This window comes from Cyrtonyx montezumae, unplaced genomic scaffold, assembly GCF_038088225.1.
Source record: "Cyrtonyx montezumae isolate F1298 unplaced genomic scaffold, pur_monq_1.0 scaffold_3, whole genome shotgun sequence".
Taxonomy (NCBI): domain Eukaryota; kingdom Metazoa; phylum Chordata; class Aves; order Galliformes; family Odontophoridae; genus Cyrtonyx; species Cyrtonyx montezumae.
This window is the reverse complement of record NW_027072034.1, coordinates 14,254,521-14,276,492: the sequence shown is the minus strand read 5'-3', so window position 1 is coordinate 14,276,492 and position 21,972 is coordinate 14,254,521. Positions and strand designations below refer to the sequence as shown.

General features: G+C 40.4%; 1 protein-coding gene across 1 annotated transcript; it reads left to right on the top strand.

The window, feature by feature from the left end:
• Window positions 1–7,188: 7,188 nt before the first annotated feature.
• Window positions 7,189–20,883, top strand: EDNRB (endothelin receptor type B). Its single transcript, XM_065744063.1, is given in 10 exon segments — window positions 7,189–7,212; window positions 7,214–7,385; window positions 7,388–7,461; window positions 7,464–7,937; window positions 16,131–16,243; window positions 16,407–16,611; window positions 16,953–17,102; window positions 18,176–18,309; window positions 18,874–18,982; window positions 20,302–20,883. Coding segments are annotated over 10 exon segments (1,587 nt in total). The 3' UTR covers window positions 20,434–20,883.
• Window positions 20,884–21,972: the final 1,089 nt, after the last annotated feature.

Below are 21,972 nucleotides of genomic sequence, written 5' to 3'. Positions count from 1 at the left end.
CGTCCTTCTGGAATCTAAAGAAGAAATTTCAGTAGAGAATTAGAAGAACTTCATTCTGCCTGCTTATAGTAGAATTACAAACCTTATTCAGTTATGACAAAGAAGACTATAAATATGTCTATTAGAAGAAAAGGGCTTTGAGAAAGACTCAGAGGAGTTTAAAGCCTCTGAAAATAGAAAATGCACAAAATCAAGATTCCAGAGGTAAAACCTGACGTAATAGAAAGAAAAATCAACAAATTAAATTTATGAAGAACAAGTGGGAGTACAGCAGTAAAGTTGGAATACCATTTATTTTCCAGAACAAATATCTGGATCATGCTGTTGGCCTGCACATATGTGAATGTGGAGGTCTCTCAGGGTCTTGTAATAGATTCATGTCATACTCAGAAGCTTTGACGAAGGAGAACTGGAGAAGAAACCAGAGGATTGATCTGAGAAGAAACAACGTTCTGTGTCTTTGGCTTCCAGGAAAGTTCAAATTCTTCTATGGAAAAATTTCAGTAGATGAGGTCAAGGCTACAGAAAGTACACGAGATATCACAGGAAGAGGAATGCCAGAAGCACAGTTTCAATGACTGGATGAAAAAGCAAAAAAAGATCAGGGAAAAGTGGAAAAAAAAAAAAAAGCTTCAGAGTATAGCTAACAAAAGAAGAGAGAGCACAGAACCTTGAATACTATACTTGTACCCAGTGAAAACAATGGAAAAAATGAAATCAGAATGGAGAGAGTGCCATATTAGAAAAGCTTATTTGGAAAGATGAATGACAGCTGCAGAATGTCTACAACTCATAAAGCTGTGAGAGGAGTGGTAAGGAGCTCATTGCTAATTGATGCTGGGGATAATATGATCATGCTGGCCTGGAAGCTTAAGGAAAAGAGGTTTAGGGACACTTCCCTAGCAAAGAAGAGAGGAAAGGAAGGGTCATGAAGGGAAGGTAACTAAAAGACGACATGCAAAGGCCAAGGATGGGGAGAAAGTTAAAAATAAGTTAGGGGGAATTTTCGTTGGAAAAATCAAAATGTATTTTTGAGTGGGAAGTAACTTTGGAAAGTTCCTTTTTAAGCAAAAATACCCTACTTCCTGGAGGAAAAAAAAATAGATCGCCATTAGGAGCAAAGAGATCCACTTCGGAGAACATTGACTTGATCTGGGAACAAATATATAAGCAAATGAATCCACAGAGATTTACTGTTAAGTCCACAGACTCAGAAACAACGTTCTGTTAATGCTTATGAGTGGAATGATTATAATGAAGGACCACAAAGATGATTAAAGGGTTAGAGAATGTTTCATACAAGGGGAGGCTTTGAGACCTGGGACTGTTCGGTTGTGGAAGAGGATACTCAGAGGGGAATCTTGACAACATGTATAAATACCTGAAGGGAAGGTGCCAGGCCCTTTTCATTGATGCTCAGTGCCAGGATAAAAGGCAATGGGAACAAACAGGTTGTTCCCTCTGAACACCATGAAACATTTTATTGTGAGGGTATCTGAGCACTGGCATAGGTTGATATGGAGTCTTGCCCCTTGGAGATATTTAACAGCCATCTGGACATAGGCCTGGGCACTCTACTGTGGGCGTCCCTGCTTTAAAGTGGATTGGACAAGCTGGAAGCAGGAGTCCCTTCCAACCTCAGCAGTTCTGTAATTCTGTGAAGTGTTGTCATGATAGTACCAATGGCTACCAAGCTGGCTCATCTGAAGGACCAAAGACTCCAGGAGATGTCGCACAAAGTCAGAGCATTTACAAACCAAAATAGATTTCAGAAAACAAACTAACAAACAAGGGAGAGACAGAGAGAGAAAGGGTGAAAGGGAAGGGGAAGGGAAAGAGAAAGAAAGAGAAACAAAAAAACTACCAACAGAAAAAAAAAGCAAAATAAAACTAAAAAACACACATGAGCAACACCTGAGAAGAGAATTCCAGTTTTCTTTTAGCTAATAGCATATGATCTGCTAGCACTAATCACAAATGTTTGTAAAACTGGAAAACTTTTCCCACGGAAAAACATTGCCAACATCCAAGACTGAGAAAATGACTAAATACTGTTTTTCAACTACAGTCCAATGCTTGTTTGAAATAAAAGTGAGGATCTTCTCCAAATGTCTGAACAGTGAGGACAGTGAGACACGTAAGATTTCTGCACATTTTATGTACATAGGAGTAAATGTTGTTAGGATTTGATAAAAGCTCCCTTGAAGGAAGAACTGCCTTAGAAATGGAGGTGATTCTTCAAGCCATGCAGAGGTTCCCAAGTATTACTTCAGCTGTTAGGATAGGCCAACATGCTGCTGTGCAGAAGCTGTGGTGTCATGAACTGGCTCTCCTCAACCCTGTGTAGGGCTGCCCGCACAGTAGCAGATTTGGTATGGATGTAGTTGGAACAATCCCAAACAGGGGAAGCATGAAGAAAAATAGTCCATCAACCTGAAGATCTCTCCCTAACCCCCTTTTATTTCATAACCTAAATAACAAATTTTAGCAAAAAACTAAAAAGAGAGGAGATTTAGATTGGATATAAGGAAGAAGTTTTTACAATAAGGTTTGCCCAGAGGGGTGGTGAATGCCTCATCCCTGGAGACATTCAGGATCAGGCTGGATGGTGCTCTGAGCAACCTGATGGAGCTGTAGGTGTCACTGTTCATTGCAGAGGGTTGGACTACATAGTCTTTAAGGGTCCCTTCCAGATAAAATGATTCTATGATTTTATGATTTTACTGATACACAGCTGTATCAGTGCAATTTAAATTCAGTATGTGCTGGCAGATTCATTCTCTCCAGATGAATGCTGTGTTTGTATTGCACGGCCACAGTTGCAGAAAAGTATGGATGAGTGAATCACTGCACCTCTGGATGAGCTCAGACATTTCGTCTGGAAATGAATTTAATCCAGACTTGAAAGGTTTGCATGTAGTGATTTCTGTGCAACAACATAAACAACGTATGGTCAGTTATCACCTCCTTTGTATAAACTCATACATTCCTCAGCAACAGAGAGAAAAAAAAAAAAAAGAAAAAAGAGCCGTTTTGTGGTTGCTTTTTTTCTTTTTTTTTTCCTGGCTAGATCTTATCTATCTTATCTGAGTTTCCTGGGAGAATCTGTTCCAACCTCCTACTAAAAATGGAATTTAAATGTAAACATGGTCACTTTCCTTCTTGAAATATGGTGAAAAATATCTTTAATCATTTCAGTAAAAATCAAAACTACTGCTCATACAAATCCAAAAAAACCCACAACTACATTGTCAACTCCTTTTGTAGCTTTTTCCTTAGAAGACATTGATTCAGTGTATTTTATCACGGATCAATTACATGCTATTAGCATGAAATGTTAACTCTAAATTTAGCTTTATTTACCTTGTGATTTCTTCTGCTGATGCTCAACAGGAAGGATGAAGTGGGAAAGTTTTAATAAGTTCCATATTTTTTATCTTTGATTTAGAGGAGAAAACTTATTTCAGTTTGTTAATCTAAAAGCCCTTAAACTCATATCATTAAGAACCATAAGAGACAGATAATTCTTTTCATCCCAGTACAGTTCTGATTGTCTTCCACCATTTTTCCTCTTTCTACTTCAAGAGAAATTATGGACTCATTTAAGAAGAAATTCTTGCCCTGGAACAGGTTGCCCAGAGAGGTGGTGGAGTCTCCTTCTCTGAAGACATTCAAGGCCTGCCTGGATGCCTACCTGTGCAACCTGGGCTAGGGAGCTGCTTTGGAAGGGAGGTTGGACTCGATGTTCTCTAGAGGTCCGTTCCAACCCCTACAATTCTGTGACTCTGTGTTTCTGTGAAAAATAAAAAATAAAAAATATTTACTTATTTATTTATTTATTTAAATTTCACATATATATATAAAATCTGCACTCGGATTTCATGCTTCATTTGTGATAACTTCTGATATTGTCTTATTACAACTTATAATGATAAAATAAATAAAGCTCCACCATTTCAAGAATTAGGCGTAACATGAATACAATGCCGCTGACATCCAACACTCCAATTTAGGTAAGTTGCTTCATTTCTAAAAGGTGAGAGAAATGACAGCCATACATCACTCAAAAAAAGAATTTCACATTTTGGCATGAATTTAGACTGATGGAAAAAAATGAGAGAGTTAATGTCATTCTTTCGTAGCACTGGTCCAATAAATAACCATGCGCAGTTACAAAACTACAGTATCCTAATTCTGAACTTCTCAAAGTAAGTTGCATTTATTCTCTTAAAATTGCCATTGGTAATGTTTCTATGGTCGTTTTGAAAACACAGAAAATAATTATTTTCTGACTTTAAATGACCACATGAATCCAATGAGCAGCTCACACAGAGGTGGCTATTCTTTTTGTTCTTCCGGAACTTGCCCAGTTAGCAGGCAGATTTCCACTGGACTCAGTGAAAACAAAAGCAGACCTGATACGGCAGATTTCCAAAGCTACTTAGTTACTGAACAATATAAACAGAAAATGAATGAGATTTGCAAAAGTACCAGGAAGCTCATGCCTTGGTTCACTGAATGCAGTATGTACTAAAATACATGTCTGAGATGTGTCTCATCATCTTTATAAAAGGAATTCCTGACGCCACAATCTTGACCACTTTGCATCATGTATTCTACACATCACATGATCATTCTATAAACATCTTCCTGTTACTGAAAATCATCTTGATGGTGGCTACAAAAATTATCCAGTCTATCTAGCTTGTGTATGAGGTTCCAAAACGAATGGCAGAGCATTATCAGCCATTATTTTGTAGGATGCCTGCATTGGCAGGGGGGTTGGACTTGATGATCTCTTGAGGTTCCTTCCAACCCCTACAATTCTGTGATTCCGCTGTGATCAGCCACTTCAATTCTGTGATCAGCCACTGATGAACAAGCTACGTCTGATTTACAGTTAAAAGAGTCACTGGCTATAGTTCATAAGTTGTTAATAGAAAATGAAGTGGGACTACAGAAAATATTTAAACCAGTGTCAGGGAGCTTGGAGGATATAATAGATAGTGATTAAACTTCCCTTATTTTGTACAAAATGAATTTTACATAGGTCAGGAGTATTTCTGCTTTCTGGGAAAAAAAGAAAAAAGAAAAGAAAAGAAAAGAAAAGAAAAGAAAAGAAAAGAAAAGAAAAGAAAAGAAAAGAAAAGAAAAGAAAAGAAAAGAAAAGAAAAGAAAAGAAAAGAAAAGAAAAGAAAAGAAAAGAAAAGAAAAGAAAAGAAAAGAAAAGAAAAGAAAAGAAAAGAAAAGAAAAGAAAAAAGGAAAACCATCAGATATATGAGCAGAAGTTTGCATTATCTGATGCGATTAATTTCATATATTTCAGCACATAATTTGTTTCATAATTAGCAACTTTAATCAGCTGTTACTTAATTTGTAATTTGGACCACTTGAGATCAACAGACTGTTATATTCACAGATATTTTTCTCCTGTTACAATCTAGGTTAATGTTGTTAGCTGCTTCTTCACTGAAGCTATAATTGATCTGTCCATCTATATATTATGTGGAACTGAGCTTTCCTTTTCTTTTTCTCTAATTAAAGGAGACTTGTATCATAGCATAGGCTCTTTTCAATTTCTTAAGTGTTCTAAACTCTACAATCAGAGCATGAAAAGAAATCGGCAAATGTAACGCCTCCTATTTTATACGTTGGCCCACAATGTCAGAGGTGAATGTTGGTATGGCAGCAAAGGCTGAACCTTCCTATCAATATTCCACTACATTTTGTTGCCATGTGGCAGATAGCAGCAGAGGGGCAGACTGATCCCATCCAGCCTGATCTTGGATGTCTTCGGGGAAACAGCATCCACCAAGGCAACATGTTTGTGTGCTTCACCACAATCTGCAAAATACTTCTTCCTTACACCCAATCTAAATCTCTTCTCTTCTAGTTTGAAACCATTTCCCTTTGTCTTATCACAACAGACCCTGCTAAAGAGCCTGCCCCCTTCTTTCTTACAGCCTCCCTTTAGATACTGACAGGCCGCTCTCAGGTCTTCAGAGCTTATTTCCAACTAAAAATTAATGGTATGCTAATTGGCAAGAGCCTGTAATAAAAATCAGTGCTGCAAACACAGATTGCAGAACTGGAAATGCAGAAATGAAAAGCAGAAGACTTGAAGCGCACATTTCTCAGGGTTCTTCCAATTTCACACTTGTGTCACGCAGAGCTGAATTAGCTCCGCAAAATGTATCCTACTGCAAAATATAATTGGAAAAAGGCTGAACCTGGAAAGATCACTTTTCCAGATGGAGTGCAATTAACCTTCAGCTACACTCCTGCAGCTGGGCAGGGAGTGTGGTGCCTTCATTTCACAAATGCAAAGTGGGAAGAAAAATGAAAATGCACCTATGTTAGGAAATGGATCAAGAGTGATTAAATGGGAAAGGTGCTGGATATCAACAGAGACAGACATAAGAGAGTGAAGTTAATGAGGGAGGGGAGAGGCTGTCTGCTACTGTGGCTCAAGGAGATGTGAGCAGGAGATGCTGGAAAGATAAGAGGTCAGACCAGCAATTGTGGTGAGCTTGAAAGAGTTTGTTTTTTCCTGTTTTCCCCTTTGGGTGTACGACAGTGATGTAGATGAGTTGGTCACAAACACAGGGTTCACACATTCACTCTCTTCGTGATTGAGACTGGGGAGAAGCGCACAGGTCTCCTGGAAACAGCTTCACGTACATTTCAGTCGGGCGTGCGGTTGTTTCCAACCTTCCGAGACAGCTCTCGCTTACACAAAACCCCTCACAGAGCTCTGCTCCTTCCCTTACGCTTCGCCGAAGGAAGGGCCCCGTAACTGGAAGGAGCTGAGATCAGAGGCATCGCTGCAGCGGTGAGACAACCGCGCTGCAACGCACGGGTTCTTAGCGGACGCAACGTTATCGCTGGGGGGGGGGGGGAATAAAACGCGGAGTGAAACGCCTCTCCTTGGATCCTGGGGAGGGGTCCCGGGGAAAAACCCTCTTCTTTCCCATAGGCGACCTACGACAACGCCAAAAAACCGCGTCGCTTCCTAAACTGCCGTGACACCCCAGCGCTCCTGCGGCGGAGGCAGACGCACCTGGTGCAGGAGGCGGAGGACAGCCGCGGGGAGGCGGGGGGTGGGCGGGCAGCCCCCAGCGGGGCAGGAGGAGGCGGTGAGAAGGGCGGGAGGCGCGGGTGGGGTCTGGCGGTGACGGACGGGTCAGATGCGGCCCTATGTTTTAGAAAAGGGGGGGGCCCTGCCCCGCCGCTCGGGTTGTAGCTTTGGGCTTTAGCTGCTCCGCTGACAGCCGCCGAGTCCCTCCGGCCGCGGCGGGGAGCGACCGGCGGAGCGCGTTTCCCTCGCTCGGCAGCTGCAGCACCGCAGGCGGCGGGCGGGGAGACCCTGCCCAGCCCTACCCGGCCCGGAGAGGGACGAGCGGGGACAGAGCGGCTCCTCCAGGTCGCGCTTTTTCCCTTCTCTCCGGCGGGGCTCGCTGTGCGGCTCCGCGCTCTCTTCCCGGCCATGCCCGCCGCCCGCCTCTGGTTGCTGCCCGCCCTCTTGCTGCTGCTTCTTGGCCAACGCCCCGCCGAGGGCGACGGTGCCTTGCACCCGCCGGGTCCCGGGCGGTTGAGCCCGGAGGCGGCCGATGGGACCCCCCCGACGGCCGCCGGGCCCAACTCCTCCCGGGCGGCCGCGCTGCCCCACGGCGTCGGGGGAACGGGCGGTGGGCGGCCGCGCTCGGGTTCGCCCCCGATGTGCACCGGGCAGACGGAGATCAAAGAGACCTTCAAGTACATCAACACGGTGGTGTCCTGTCTGGTCTTCGTCTTGGGCATCATCGGCAATTCCACGCTGCTGAGGATCATCTACAAGAACAAGTGCATGAGGAACGGCCCCAACATCCTCATCGCCAGCCTGGCGCTGGGTGACCTGCTGCACATCATCATCGATATCCCCATCAGCGTCTACAAGGTGAGACGGGGGGAAGTGGCTGCCGTCGGGTGCGAGCTGGATGTGGTGCCTTCACAGTCCCTGTTCTGGCTGGAAATAGGGCAGAGATTTGTGCCTAGAGGTGGGCAGGCAACAAAGTTACCTGTAAGCTGGCGCTGTCCTGGGATGGTCGTGCAGCAGGTGAATGCTCTATTTCATAGAGTTAGAGGATCATGGAATGGCTTAGGTTGGAAGAGACCTTAAAGCCCATCTGGCTCCAGCCCCCTAACTGCCACCCACTAGCTAGACCAGGCTTCCGAGGACCCCATCCGACCTGGCCTTGAGTGCCTCCAGGGATGGGATGCACTCAGCTTCTCTGGGCAGCGTGTTCCAACGCCTCACCATTCTCTGAGTAAAAAATTTCCCCTTAACATCTAATTTAAATCTCCCTTTCAGAACGAAGCCATTCCTCCTTGTCCTATTGCTATCTGCCCGTGTTACAAGTCAGTCTCCCTCCTGCTTATAAATTCCTTTTAACTACTGGAGGGCATCTCCTTCCCCTGAGGAACAGGGAAGGCACAGAACTGGGTACTACTCAGACCCATGTGTTGCCCTGGGGTAGGACTGGTCACAGGGACCCATACAGTCAGCATATGGAGGCTTTAAAAGATCTGTTCTGCATGTCCGGTGGTGGTGGGTGTGGTGCTGTCCCACCCTGAGCTGTGAGCCCTTTCCCAGCGCTGCAGCATGAGCTGCAGGACGTAGCCAGACCTACTGCTCTCTGCTTTTTAATGCAATGCAGCTTGGCACAGGAGCGCATTCTATGCCATCAGCAGCCCGTGTGTCCTTACAAATTCGTTGTGTGTGTGAATCCAGCCTCTAGCGGGATGAACACTCTTAGGGGGGATGCTAGAAAAACAGGGCACCTTCTACCTGGATGGTGTGCAGGTCCCTGAGCATCCACTGGGGTGGAGGACCAGATGACCTTTTTAAAAGTCCCTTCCAGCTCAGACAAGTCTGATTCTTTGATCAGCCGCTGCATTAAACGAGCAGAGCCTTCATCTCTTGCTTCTCTTCATATGTGTGGTTTAAAGCTCTGGGCTGCGTTACTTTTATCTTTGGAAAAACCTGTTGCAGGGACAGGTTTTGAGTTTAGCCTTTTGTGTCTGCAGTGACGAGTTACAGAAGCTGTTGACATGGGGGAACGCTGGATATTTTATCCTTCTGAAGTACTGCAGTATTACAAAGCAGGAATCTTAGAGCTCATCCTGGTTACATTAAATTCCCGAGCTGGGTAATTTGGGTTATGTGAGAGTTCCTCATTTTGTAGTGTAATTCCCATACGGTGTGTTTATCATAGTACTTGTGAGAGCTGTGTGAGAGTCTGGAATTCATAAAACAAAACAAACTGCTTTGAAAAATTGTATTTTTCTAGAACAGACTAACCATTTTGTTTCCTTACTGTTTCCAAAAAAGAAAGAGTATGAGGCTAACAGTTGCTCAGCACAAGACTTGGCAATCTCAGTCATACCATTTCAAAGTTAAATCAATGATAAAGCACAATAATATGCTGCTGTACTTATCTTGATTGAATGCTATCAAGTATGTCACCGTGGGCAGGTTGGAGTGGGAGGAATAAAGGGTCAGATGCAAACTGGTAAATATAATACCAGCTGCAAGCTCAGAGTTTTGTTGTGCTGGGAGCTGAGCAGTGGCTTGCAGGTGCTGAATCTGCTGCAGGGATGCTCATCTTGATGAGCATGCCTGTAGCAGAAATGTATTATCCATTAGAACAGTGAGCAAAATAGTGGCCGTTTTAAAGCAGTACTTCTAAGTAAATGTAAGTAAATATGAAAGCAGACCTTACAGATGAGCTTGCGTTCAATTTAAGGTGATAATATTTTTTTGTAAGCAATTCTGCATCCATTCAATTCCACCCACAGAGCGCCGGCAGTACAGCAAAGCACTCTCGCTGCCGTAATCACCCAGCAATGTGGGAAAAACAAAGGCTAGCAAGGACACTTTGTAAAACAAGTGTGCTTCACTGTTGTAATTTGCAAGCTGAAACAGTTTCCAACTGAATGAAACAGATGTTCGGAATTGCTACCAGATCCTCACTTATCCAGAGACATGAACAAGAATGTGAAAGGATTTCTTCTGTTAAGGAAATGCCATCAGGTTCCACAACTGCTTTTGTATTAGAGTGCTTGAAAGTGTCCCTGGGCACTTTCCAGACAGCTCTGTAAGAGAACTCAAAACTAGGAGCATCATTTTATTAGGTATTAAAGGTGGTAATTGCAAAAGGTGTCCCAAGAGTATTTAACTTAAGTGAGTGCTGTCCAAATAGCTTTTCAAAATACACAAATGAATGTTTACATCACTCATTTGAGGGTATCTGAAGAAAAAACAGATTTTCAGTCTTCTGTGAGATGAATGCCATCCAATGTGTAACACTAATTAGTCTGCTTCAGGTGATAAATGTGATGAATACGTTCAGTAGAAGATAGGAAAGGTTGGAATCCTTCACACAGTCAGCAAAATAGGTATGAAATTAGGGTAGGAGGAGCACTGTGTTTTTGCAAGAAGAACCTAGAAGGCATTTCAGCCTTCAGGGTCCTGAGAAACAAGCTGGCTTTAGCTGTATCCCCAGAAGTGCAGAATGTGAAGTAGAGAAAAGACTGGGACTGCCATTTTGCAACAAGATGCTTTGCCAAATTGCTGCCAGTTGTGGTTGCAGAGATACTCTTAATGTGATGAAGGCAATATAGGCATGTCTTTGTTAACTGATAGATATTTCTCTTCTGTCTATTAGACTTTCTCTTTACTTAGTCTATGGGAAGTCAAAAGCTGCGGCAGTTTTTACTTCTGATGGTACAGATCTGCATCTGGGAAGCTAACACTCAGCTTTCCAAATAGACAAAGGTGGTAACTCTCATGTATCAGATACCAAGACAACATCAGGACTGTAAACTCCAAACTTAATGCTGTTCCACCACATTAGCTCTACTTCTCATGCGTATATCTGTAATGCTATCAGAACGTGTAATCTTAAAAACTAACCAAATTGTATAACACCCTTGCTTTCTCTTCTTACATAGACCTCCCTCTTTCTCTTATTTTTAATATTCGTTCTCATATATTGAACTAAATCTATTTTCATGTTCCCATTGATTTTTAAAAGGGGAAAGACCATAGTCTTTACACACTCCTGTGTGGCTTTCTGAACTATGGCTATCAATTTACTGTGTCGTAAATAAATGAAGAAGAATGTCTACCTGGAAATTCTTTGTCTTACTCCCTTATCACATAGTGCAATTTAAGAGTAGAGAAAAGGAATTTCAGAGAAGAAGCAAAAACCATTGTGTATCCAGGAAAATGATCAAAGGCCAAATTAAGCTTTCTAAGGTCTTTCGCTGGTTTGAAATCTCTTTATTGTTGGCAAATCATAGAACCCTTAGAGTAGGAAGGGGCCTTCAAAGGTCATCTAGTCCAACTTCCCTGCATTGAACAGGGGTACCCACTGCTCCGTCAGGTTGCTCAGAGCCCCATCCAGTCTGACCTTGAGTGTCTCCAGGAATGGGGCATCCACCACCTCTCCTGAGCAACCTGTTGTAGTACCTCACTGTAAAATACTTCTTTAAATCCAACCTAAATGTACCCTCTTCAAGTTTGAAGCCATTTTGCATAGTCCAGCAGAGGAACCTCTTTGGACTCCACTGACTATGGGGGTAACTTTGTTCTGTAGTTAGAGGGGAACAGTATGAAATCAAATACATGGAGTAGCAGAAATGCCTGTATGGTGAAAGTGTATGCAAACAGTTTTTACTGTGAGTCTCCAAACCAGAGTATGGAAGGCCACATCAGCATAGATTTGTAAATATAGAGCAATTTTTTCACTGTGCATACATTTATGTATACATTCACTGAAAGGTGCATGTGACAAAATTTCCAAACAGGTTTTCCCATTGTTTGTGGCTTTTCTTTTTTTTTTTATTTTTGTCTAGCTCTGCATTTATGCTCCCCTGTCTGACATCAGCAGGGCTTTATTTATGGTTACTTTTGATGCAGTTGTTATACTGGGTTTGTGAGACTGCAGAAACTTTTGACTTTAACAAGGTATTACAAGGCTTCTGTTGTTTTCAAGATGTCTGTGTGATATTGCTTCATCTTAATTCAGGTTATTGGTGGCTGTTGTTGTTTCCAAAAAATATAGTTTGTGAGCAGAATTCATGAATAAAGGCACGTGAAAAAATAATCATGTGTTGCACATTATGATTTAGACTAGATCACGAAGATATTCTTAGCATAACTACAGAGAAAGAAAATCATGTTCTTGTCTAAAAAGAAGATCCTATTCAGACATATGAATAAATTGTAATTATTGTTAAACACTAGTATGTCTTGTATATTGTCTGAGTCATCTCTGACTGTAAGCTCATTTTCCTGGGCAAACACATGTGGAGATTGCTTGTTCCTGTGAAATACTGAAAAATTTATTTGCCAGACCTCTCTGTCTAAAGAGTGAAAATCTGTCAATTATTTCACAGATATAACAAAAAGTGTTGCTTGTGATTTCTTGTATGCTTGCATTCCTGGTTTCACGTGTAGTTCTGACATTTATAAATATGAATCTCAAGTGCTACCCCACTGAACTACACTTAGTGGGAATGCTGAGCCAGGAGGAAGTGAGAAGTTCTGCTTTGCATTTCCATATGCATTCATTCCTTCGGATTAGGACAGAGATGTAAATAAGCACACACCTTGCGGCTACTTCATGTCTGATTGTGGAAAGCCAACAGTGGTGGGCTGGAGCTGTGGCATCAGCCCTCTGGCTGCAACCACTGGGCCACCAGGAACAGTGTGTTGCTCTCACATGCTGGCATGTTCCATAGCTGATTGCTAACATCCCTCTCTTCCTACACAACCAAGAGGACGCAGGGCAGGAACTGTAACTTGAAGGTGTGCCTCTGAGTCATGGTATCTCTTGGGGCTACTTTCATTGCTGAGCAACTCTCACATCAGCTGAGGCTCAGATCTGTGCCTGGCCTGAGAAAGTATTTACTACAAGGGCATCAAGTGTAGAAACAGGGATTGTGATAGAGCTAGTTCATTTCAATTTAATTTCTCATCATTCTGCAGTGTGCTATTTCAGAGAATCATGGAATCATTGAAGTTGGAAGAGACCACTTGTAGGTCATCTATGTCATCTAGTCCAACTGCCCTGCGCTGATTTTAAACACTTCCGTGTGTCTTAGCAGCTGAAACTGCCCATGCAAAACAAGTGAAAATAAAACACTGGAAAATGCCACTCTGAATGCAGGCAGTGGTAGTGTTCTTTTGACATTTTACTTTTGAAAATGCAATATTATTTTTCCCTTTCCTGCCATTTGTCGGTATCTCATGACTCAGAATTATTTGCCGTTTGTAAAATGGGACTCTTGTTGTTACAGATACCCTTCCATGAATCATAAGAAAATTGAATTAGACTGCTTCAGTACTAAACTAAGAATAATCAGTTGTTCTTGTCTGTAAACGCTTTTACAACGATTTCTTACTGAATACTTTACAGAAGTTTTTTGCTATTCTTCAAGGCAGTGCTTTGAAGAGATGGCAATACAGTGAACAAATAAAGAGCAAGGGAGCATACGCAATTCAGCAATTAAAATACTTCTTCCTTTTCTCTCTGTATTTTCAAGCTTTTGCTGTGAAGTATATCATTAGCTACTTGCAATACCATGATAGGGAAATGGATGACTCATGCATTAAAATGCTCAAATTTCATAATACATCAGCTGCAAGAGATAAAGAACATGCTTTTCCAATCCAAGGCCGACAGCTGTGCATCCATTCTGTCCCTGATTTAAAAGCTGGCTGAATGCAAGCAATATTTTGATATGATGCTAAACCAAAACTAATTCCCCCTTTCTCTCAGAAGCGCACATTCACTCGTGCAGTCCAATTATAATACAGCCATATGGCTCCCAAACTAGAGCTGGCTCTGATCCAGGCAGCTTGGAGCACAGGTGTGACTGTCTGCACCTGAGAGATAAGCATTAGTTCTGGGTAGTCTCATGTGTGGCTAAACAGTTGTGATATTAGGAAGAGTGAGAGGGAGTGTCTTGTACAGACACCAGCTAGCTGAAGCTCAAATTCTTCGGTAGGATCTGCCAACAGAAACTTGATCAATGCTGTGGATTTCTGTTCGGTAGAGATAAAAATGTTTCCATTTTAACATGCTTTTTTTATTAATCAGTTCTGACTTCATATGTACAAGTGTACAGTATACAATAGATACTATAGAGAAGTGTACAATGTACTTTCTATTATGTCCTTTATTTCTCTAGCAACTCAGTTTGTGGTAGAGATTCACTGGCTAATTGATATTTATAAATTTGTCCAGGAGTCATTTGATTCTTTGGAGTATAACTTTAGAAAACCTGTTATTTTTTCACATAGCAATTTTAATGGGAGTTTGTTATTCTCATCCCCTTTCAGCAATTAAAAAGAAGTCTCAGGGAGAGTCTTGAAAATACTGAAAATACTTTAATTACAGTCTGTGTTATTTTCCCACATCACAAAAGCAAAACATATTGTACAGTGCTTATGGCCTTCTCCCTTCTTCCTGTGCTTTATTGCTTTCCATGAAACTCAAGAAACACAAATCCTTAGAATTTATTTTTCTGCTTTATTTCTGCAGAAGCATTATACTTCTCATCCGACTTAAGTAGATCATGGAAAAAGCAGATCAAAGCGGGGTTGTATTACAATTTTCTTACTGCTGTTCTTACAAAGATCCCATTTCAGCATATGACTGAAGCAGGGTTTTGACGGTGTTCTGATCACTTCATAGGGATTTCCAAAAGCAAATGGCCACAAAATGTACTATACTTCCTTCATATGGAAATAAAATGATACTTAAATTATACTGGGGCTTTTGAAAAATCGTTTGGTCCATGTAACTGGTTATCCCTAGATGCATATGTAGGTGTGCTTGGTGGACAATGCTGTGGCAATTTTTGATCATTTTGATCCTCAGCATGATCCATGTTACATAGTGACCGATTTCTTTTCTTACATTCCCCTTAAAAAAGATGTCTGAGGGGACCTGAGCTGAGGGAAGGATTCTGTAATCCCATTCTTCTTCCCTGTCTTTTTGTATGTTGAAATCCTCTCTCTGCGATAGATCGAAAAGGCCTCATTTGAAGAAAGTTATGAAAAACAGATCTGTAGAGATGAGCTTAGATAATGCAACTAATTAGAGAAACTCAGAAGGTTTACTTTTCTACAAAACGATTGCGACCATTTCTTGGCATAACCCCTGCTCTGGAGAGCCATGTTTTTTATGAGGAATTGGAAGATTTGGCTGCAGCTGTGATGTGTTTGAGCCATTACTGCAGCTTACAGCACGGTACAGAGATCAAATATTTCTAAACTGAAGCTGCAGGCAAAAAGTTCATAGCTTCAGCCATGAGGAAAGTGCTTTCTGTGTCCATGAGTATTGTTCTCTAAATTAGCTACAGCGTAGAAAATTTCTTTGCAAGTGTAAGACCCAAATTGTAGTAAGGGAAATTATTGGTCAATTGCAAAACTGATCAATAAAGATCTTCAGTACAGAATTCATCTGATCTACCTTACGTGCTGTGAAATATTTACGTCAAACTACGTTCTTTGAGTGGAAGGAAGGAGGACCTTGAAGAAGGGCCCTTCCTTTCATCATTGTATGGTCAGCGAATACCAGTGGGACAGATTGCCCTCCTGTGTTGCCCACCGTTTCATCTGAGGGAGCCTCAGCAACCCCAACCCAGGTGTTCAGCTGTAACCCCAGGTTACAGGTGTAACCTCTGTTCTGATCAGCCTCGAGTTGTTTTCTGTATTTCTAGTAAATGGAGAATTACTTGCAGGAAAAGCCATGAAGGCTTAAGACAGACCAATGTGAGGAAGCAGGAAATCCTCATTTTCACCATAAATACTGAAGTGGTGAAGTTGGAAGCAATATGAGCTGAATTTGCAGGACTTGAAAAGTCAGGATTGGGCCTTTACGCATATTCATGCTCAGCCTGTGGCTGTGTTGCTACTTTTTAGTTTTTAGGACATGCGTTTTGGGGACTCCTTTGTGAAATGGTTCTAATTAAGTTTTACAATCTGGAAAAAAATAAAAGAGTAAGACAATATGTTGCATCTGAGGGGAAAATTTTTAAAAATTGTTCAGTTCTCATGGCTGTTTTTCTTTCACAGCTACTTGCAGAAGACTGGCCCTTTGGTGTTGAAATGTGTAAATTAGTCCCCTTCATTCAAAAGGCATCAGTGGGCATCACAGTGTTGAGTTTATGTGCTCTCAGTATAGACAGGTGAGACCCATTTTTTTCATCAAATTCTATACTTTCTCTTAAATACGGACAATGCCCAAAGTTTTCCTTTCTTTTCAGCTGAGAAGCTGAGTTTAAACCAGTTATAACTAGAGTCTTTTTTTTCCTTTGTGCTTTTAATCTGCAAATTTATGCTCTACTTCAGGTACCGAGCAGTTGCTTCTTGGAGTCGAATTAAAGGAATTGGAGTGCCAAAGTGGACTGCTGTTGAAATTGTACTGATCTGGATTATATCGGTTGTATTGGCTGTTCCTGAAGCTATCGCATTTGACATGATAACAATGGAGTACAGGGGAAAGGATCTCAGAATCTGCCTGCTTCACCCTACACAGAAAACATCCTTTATGATGGTAAGACAACGAAGGTGGTATTTGAGCTCTCTGGAGCAGTTCCTTCAACCTTCACAGTGTTCTGTGGATCACAGTGTTCACAGGTGTTTGTGGATGTGTTCAAATGAAATACTGGCAAATTTCTGAAGTGTGCTAGTTAAATAAGCACCTTCAGAAGATTATGTCTTTTTGTGGGTTGAGGGCATATTACCTTCTTGTCCTGTTTTCTTATATGGATATTCTTTCAGGACAGATTGACCAATTCGTAGTGTACGTTTCAACGTTGTCAATGGTTAACTTTTAACACTGGTTTTGTTTTGTTGGGTTTTTTTTTATTGGTTGTTTTTTTTTCCCTCTTCTAGTTTTACAAGCAAGCTAAAGACTGGTGGCTGTTCAGCTTTTATTTCTGTTTGCCACTGGCTATCACAGCACTTTTCTATACTCTCATGACCTGTGAGATGTTACGAAAGAAAAGCGGGATGCAGATTGCTTTAAATGATCACTTAAAACAGGTAAAAATTTATCTCTGACAACTCTGTTGACTTTACTGCCATGTCGTTGTCTTACACTTTTATGACAACTTCAAGATCACTACTGAAGAGTACTTCATAGCACTGCTGGTAATAAACTCATATATATATATATCAAAGCTGTTAGAAACCTGAGAAGTTCAGTGATCACAACGCACTTTTTTCTTATCTGCTGTTAATCTTATAGGCTTTATTTCTTCTTTATAATAATGAGAACTGGGTATTTTGTGATTACAACTAAAATCATTCCACAATATAGAAGCTGATTATGTGGAATTGTTAATTATTTTGAATTAATTTCACGACAATCTGCAGTGGGGTTATCAGTGTATCTGAACAGAACATATTCCAAATTACGTTCCAAGTTAGTGGTGCACCAGAGGAAAACATATTTGCGTGTAGTGAATTTAATTCTTAAACAGAGAATTAGTTTACATTTGTTCTGTAAAATATATTTGTGATCAATGCTTTTCTAATACCTTTTATGTGCATGCTAATTTGCAATGGTGGTGTAAATAAGAGTGATCTTATAGATTCATAGATTCATAGATACATTAGGTTGGAAAGAACCTACAAGATCATCTAGTCCAACCATCCTCCTATCACCATCTCTACCCACTAAGCTACTAAATCAAATCCCTTAGCACCTTCTTACTGTGATAAAGCTATAATTTCAATCTCTTGGAACCTTGCAAGGAAGGATTGAGATCAAAGCACGAGAAAATGCAGTAGAAAACTAGCTGGCTTTTAAAAATGATTGAGCTGATGATTATCTTCCTCATTTTGATTTAAAAGGCTGTTTTCATGTCTATGAGTTTTCATATCATTACTCATGCTTCAGTAAATTAGAGATACAGAGGATTGGTGCAAGACATCTAAAACAACAGAGAACATTAAGTACATATTCCAAGAAAATAAAGTACTCTGATGTTCTCCTAACTCCCATTTTTATAAGATCTTTATTTTATTTATTAAACACTTGGATCTCAGAAGGCAACAATCATAAAGAGAGACGCAGAAACTGTAACCATATTCTCTCCAATTTTCATTTTCAGAGACGTGAGGTGGCCAAAACTGTGTTCTGCCTGGTACTTGTTTTTGCCTTGTGTTGGCTCCCACTTCATTTAAGCAGAATACTGAAGCTCACTATTTATGATCAAAAGGACCCCAATAGATGTGAACTTTTAAGGTGAGACTATACAAATAAAGTACGTGTGTGCTGCTAGCATTCTCCATAAGGCTGTTTGAATTTCCCAGTGCAATAACTTGTTCTGTGTGTCTGAAGTTTTCACATCTTTCTTATCCAGAACATTCATGTTTCATTCCATTAGCAGTTGGAAAATCATGAGGAAGCCCACAGAGGGGTTCTACCCTGTTTGCCCATTCGTTTTCTGATCCCTTATGGGACTGTCATTTTGTCTTGTGACATTACCTGGATGTGGGGGAAATTTTGTCCCCATTTTCCCTTTCGACTGAATAGCTAGGATTAAACATATGAAGACAACCTTAGGAATATTTCCTCCCTCAAGTTAAGGAAACTGAATCTTTTGAAATCACTTTCATGAGAATGGTCTACTGAAGCAAACTTTGTCATTAAGCACAATTGTTTCCTGCATGAGTTAATCCTATTGACAGAGGCCCTTTTACTATCACATTTAACAGTTCTTTGTTGAATATAGTGGAAAATTCAATCTATAACTGTAAACATTTTATGAGAAAATGAGAAGTCTCACTTCCTTTAATTTCCACACAGCTTTTTTCTTGTGATGGACTACATTGGCATTAACATGGCCTCGCTGAATTCCTGCATTAATCCAATTGCTCTGTATTTGGTGAGCAAGAGATTCCAAAACTGCTTTAAGGTAAGAGACTGCTGGGAGTTGCACCTCTGACATGTTGTCAGCCATAAAATTAATTCTCTAACTCCCACAAAGCGTTTTAAACGTTCATTAAAGTTTAAGTTTCTTTTCTCTTTCTGAAACTATGTAGAAAGATATTAAGGATTCACAGAGTTAAAAAAGAAAAGCAAACTAGCAGAGTATATAATAAACACTCCTGGCACCATGGTCATCAGGCTACATCATTTCCTGATTGGACCTGGTGTGTTGCCACTTAGAGAATCCTGACAAAACAGTCTCAGGCTGCTCTGAAGAAATTGGTGTAGCCATATCCTCTGAAACCCATCAGAGGGGTCACGCTCTGATCATGTTCCTCAGATCCTGACTGAGCACTTGGTTCAGTAGTCACATAGGTAATAAACAGTGTATGAGGGGAAAGGCCTGATCTGATGCAGTTTTGTCTTTGATTCTGTGATACTGTGAGTAGCCCTGGGTGCTCATTCTCCATACAGAACTCTGGATTGCAGCCCTTCTCCCTTCAGTCCTACAGCCTTACAGCCAGCCAGATCCACCACATCTGCTCAGAAAATATCTAGATCTATCACCCAGCAGCACCAAGCAGTACGAGTGCTCTCTGAGCTTTTTTGAGGCTCCTCATTGTCTTCAAACAATGAGGTTCTTATCAAGATTCTTACATTGCCATGCAGAAATTCTTAGATTTTTCTTTTGCTGCAAAACATTTAACAGTTGATTACTGCTAGGCCTATTGCCTAGTTGTGTAAATTCTTCAGTGGTTATATTTTTCAATCAGATGTCAGTCCACTCTTGGACCCCCTCCTGTCAGGATCCCAGGAGGACTTTCAGAAGCCAGTCAGTCTGTAACACCAGCAAGAGGACTGAAGTACATCTGCTGCAATTTGTGTAGTTTTTCACCATTGTCCTATTTAGTTCTCTTTTATTTTCCTCTAAAAATGAACTAAACAGCACTTCATTTAGGAAGTACAGGTTACTCTGTATCATTATTTTACAAGAAAGATTATGAAGAAAGTGATTTTTGTTTTCAGATGCATGTAGAATTGCAGACCAGACTCCAATGGTAGGTATGTGGCCAGAACATTTCTCTCCCTGCCATCTGGTGCTCAGGTTGCTGTGGCTGGTTGTGATTAGAGCAATGCAGAGCATAGCCTTGTAACTTTTTGCTTACACTGCCATGCCAAAATGGGAGCTCACACACTTTAGTCCTAGAGTACTGCTGAAGAAGTGCACTGTTTCAGGGCGTTCTGCAACATGTACAAAACAAAATGATGCAGAAGGTTCACTGCTCATTCCTTTTATTTTCACAGTCATGTTTGTGTTGCTGGTGCCAATCCAAAGATCTGTTGTCCCTGGAGGAAAGACAGTCCTGTTTAAAGTTCAAAGCTAATGATCACGGATATGATAACTTCCGTTCCAGTAACAAGTACAGCTCTTCATAAAACAGGCATAAAAGGTGTATTCTTGTACATTAACACTGGTGTCTTTTGAAGAAGAAGTGGCAATTACTTTTAATGAGACGGTAGCATTCAGAAAACTTTAGTTTTGTTTTTGCACAAAGAAGATCATAAAAATAATTGCCCAAAATCTGTGTAACTCTCAAAATCATGGACATTTAAAATATTGTCATTTTATAAAACACGAAGAAAAGCATACAAAGTCATTGTTAGCACTTGAATCCTTCTGAATCAGCACTTCCGAATGGTCCCTACTTCCTGTATATTAAATGATCATTTGTACTCACTGTAACAGTTGTAGGAACTGGAGTCACAGTAATTACTAAGCAGTATAATAATATAACTTTAACTGGGTCAAAGCCAGTATTATATATAACTCAGTGTATTGTCTTTTATAAAGCAGATTAACCACCATCACTATTGTTTTGTTCTTGTTGTTTTCTGTTCTGTTTTTTTTTAATAAAACCTGAAATATGTTGTAATACAAGTTTAAATGTAAAAAAGAATTTTTAATCTGGGTTTTATAGAAGTAGTTAATGAATTATTAAAGGATGCAGTCATATTGAAAGTGTATTTCACTCAGATGTTTGTTTTTACCTATGATTGTAGAAGGAACTTCCAAGGTCTGTATAAATACCATTCTGTAGCCTCATTGCTTGTTCAGTGCATTTGGCAGCACTTGGGTATGGTCCATTTAACTGTTTCCACGTTATTTGTGTTGAATGGTAGCAGAAGAGGGAACACACCAAAAGCAAAAGCACAGAGTAATGGATCCATACAAACAATGGCTAGTATTGGAAACTAGCAAATTTTAACTGAAAACTAATTGGTTGTATCCCTTATAATGAGTGGGCATTCAGAAGCCCTGACACCTTTCTCAAGATATTTTTGAGACAATCAAAACTGCAGTTTGTATACTGTCCTTCAGAAACACCTTGTGGAAAAAAAATGTAACAAGGTAAAACAGCAGGAGAATTTGAACATTTGTTTTCAAATGGATTTAAGTCTTCATGAAGAAAAATAATTCACAAACTATACTTTGAAAGAACAGTATTATGTAGCACACTCAATATTGTTTTAAAGTGTTCTTTTTCAGTAGTGCCACATTTATTGGCTTAAGATGTGTGATTAGTTTCTGCTTCTGTAAATAGTTTAGTGAAGCTTAATTAATTGTAAAGTATTAAAATATGGGCGGGACCCTGTAAAAAGAAGAAAGATAAAGATGCCTGTAGTAAACATGGTGTGTGTTGCCAGGAGCAATACACATTTTGTACATACGTAACAGGTCATTTTTGGCTTTTCATTTCCTATGAATTTGTTAAAGATGTCCCCGAAGACTTACTAACATATTTTGTGCACTAAGGCTTGATTTTTTCAAGAAGAAATTATCATGTAACATGCTTTCTTAAAAGACATTTTTTTTCAGTAGGCATGGTATTTTATTATAATAAAATTATTTATCAAAACTCAGGAATTTTTTTTCAATTTTCAAATTTCACTGAAAAGGATTTTTACCTGTTTTGT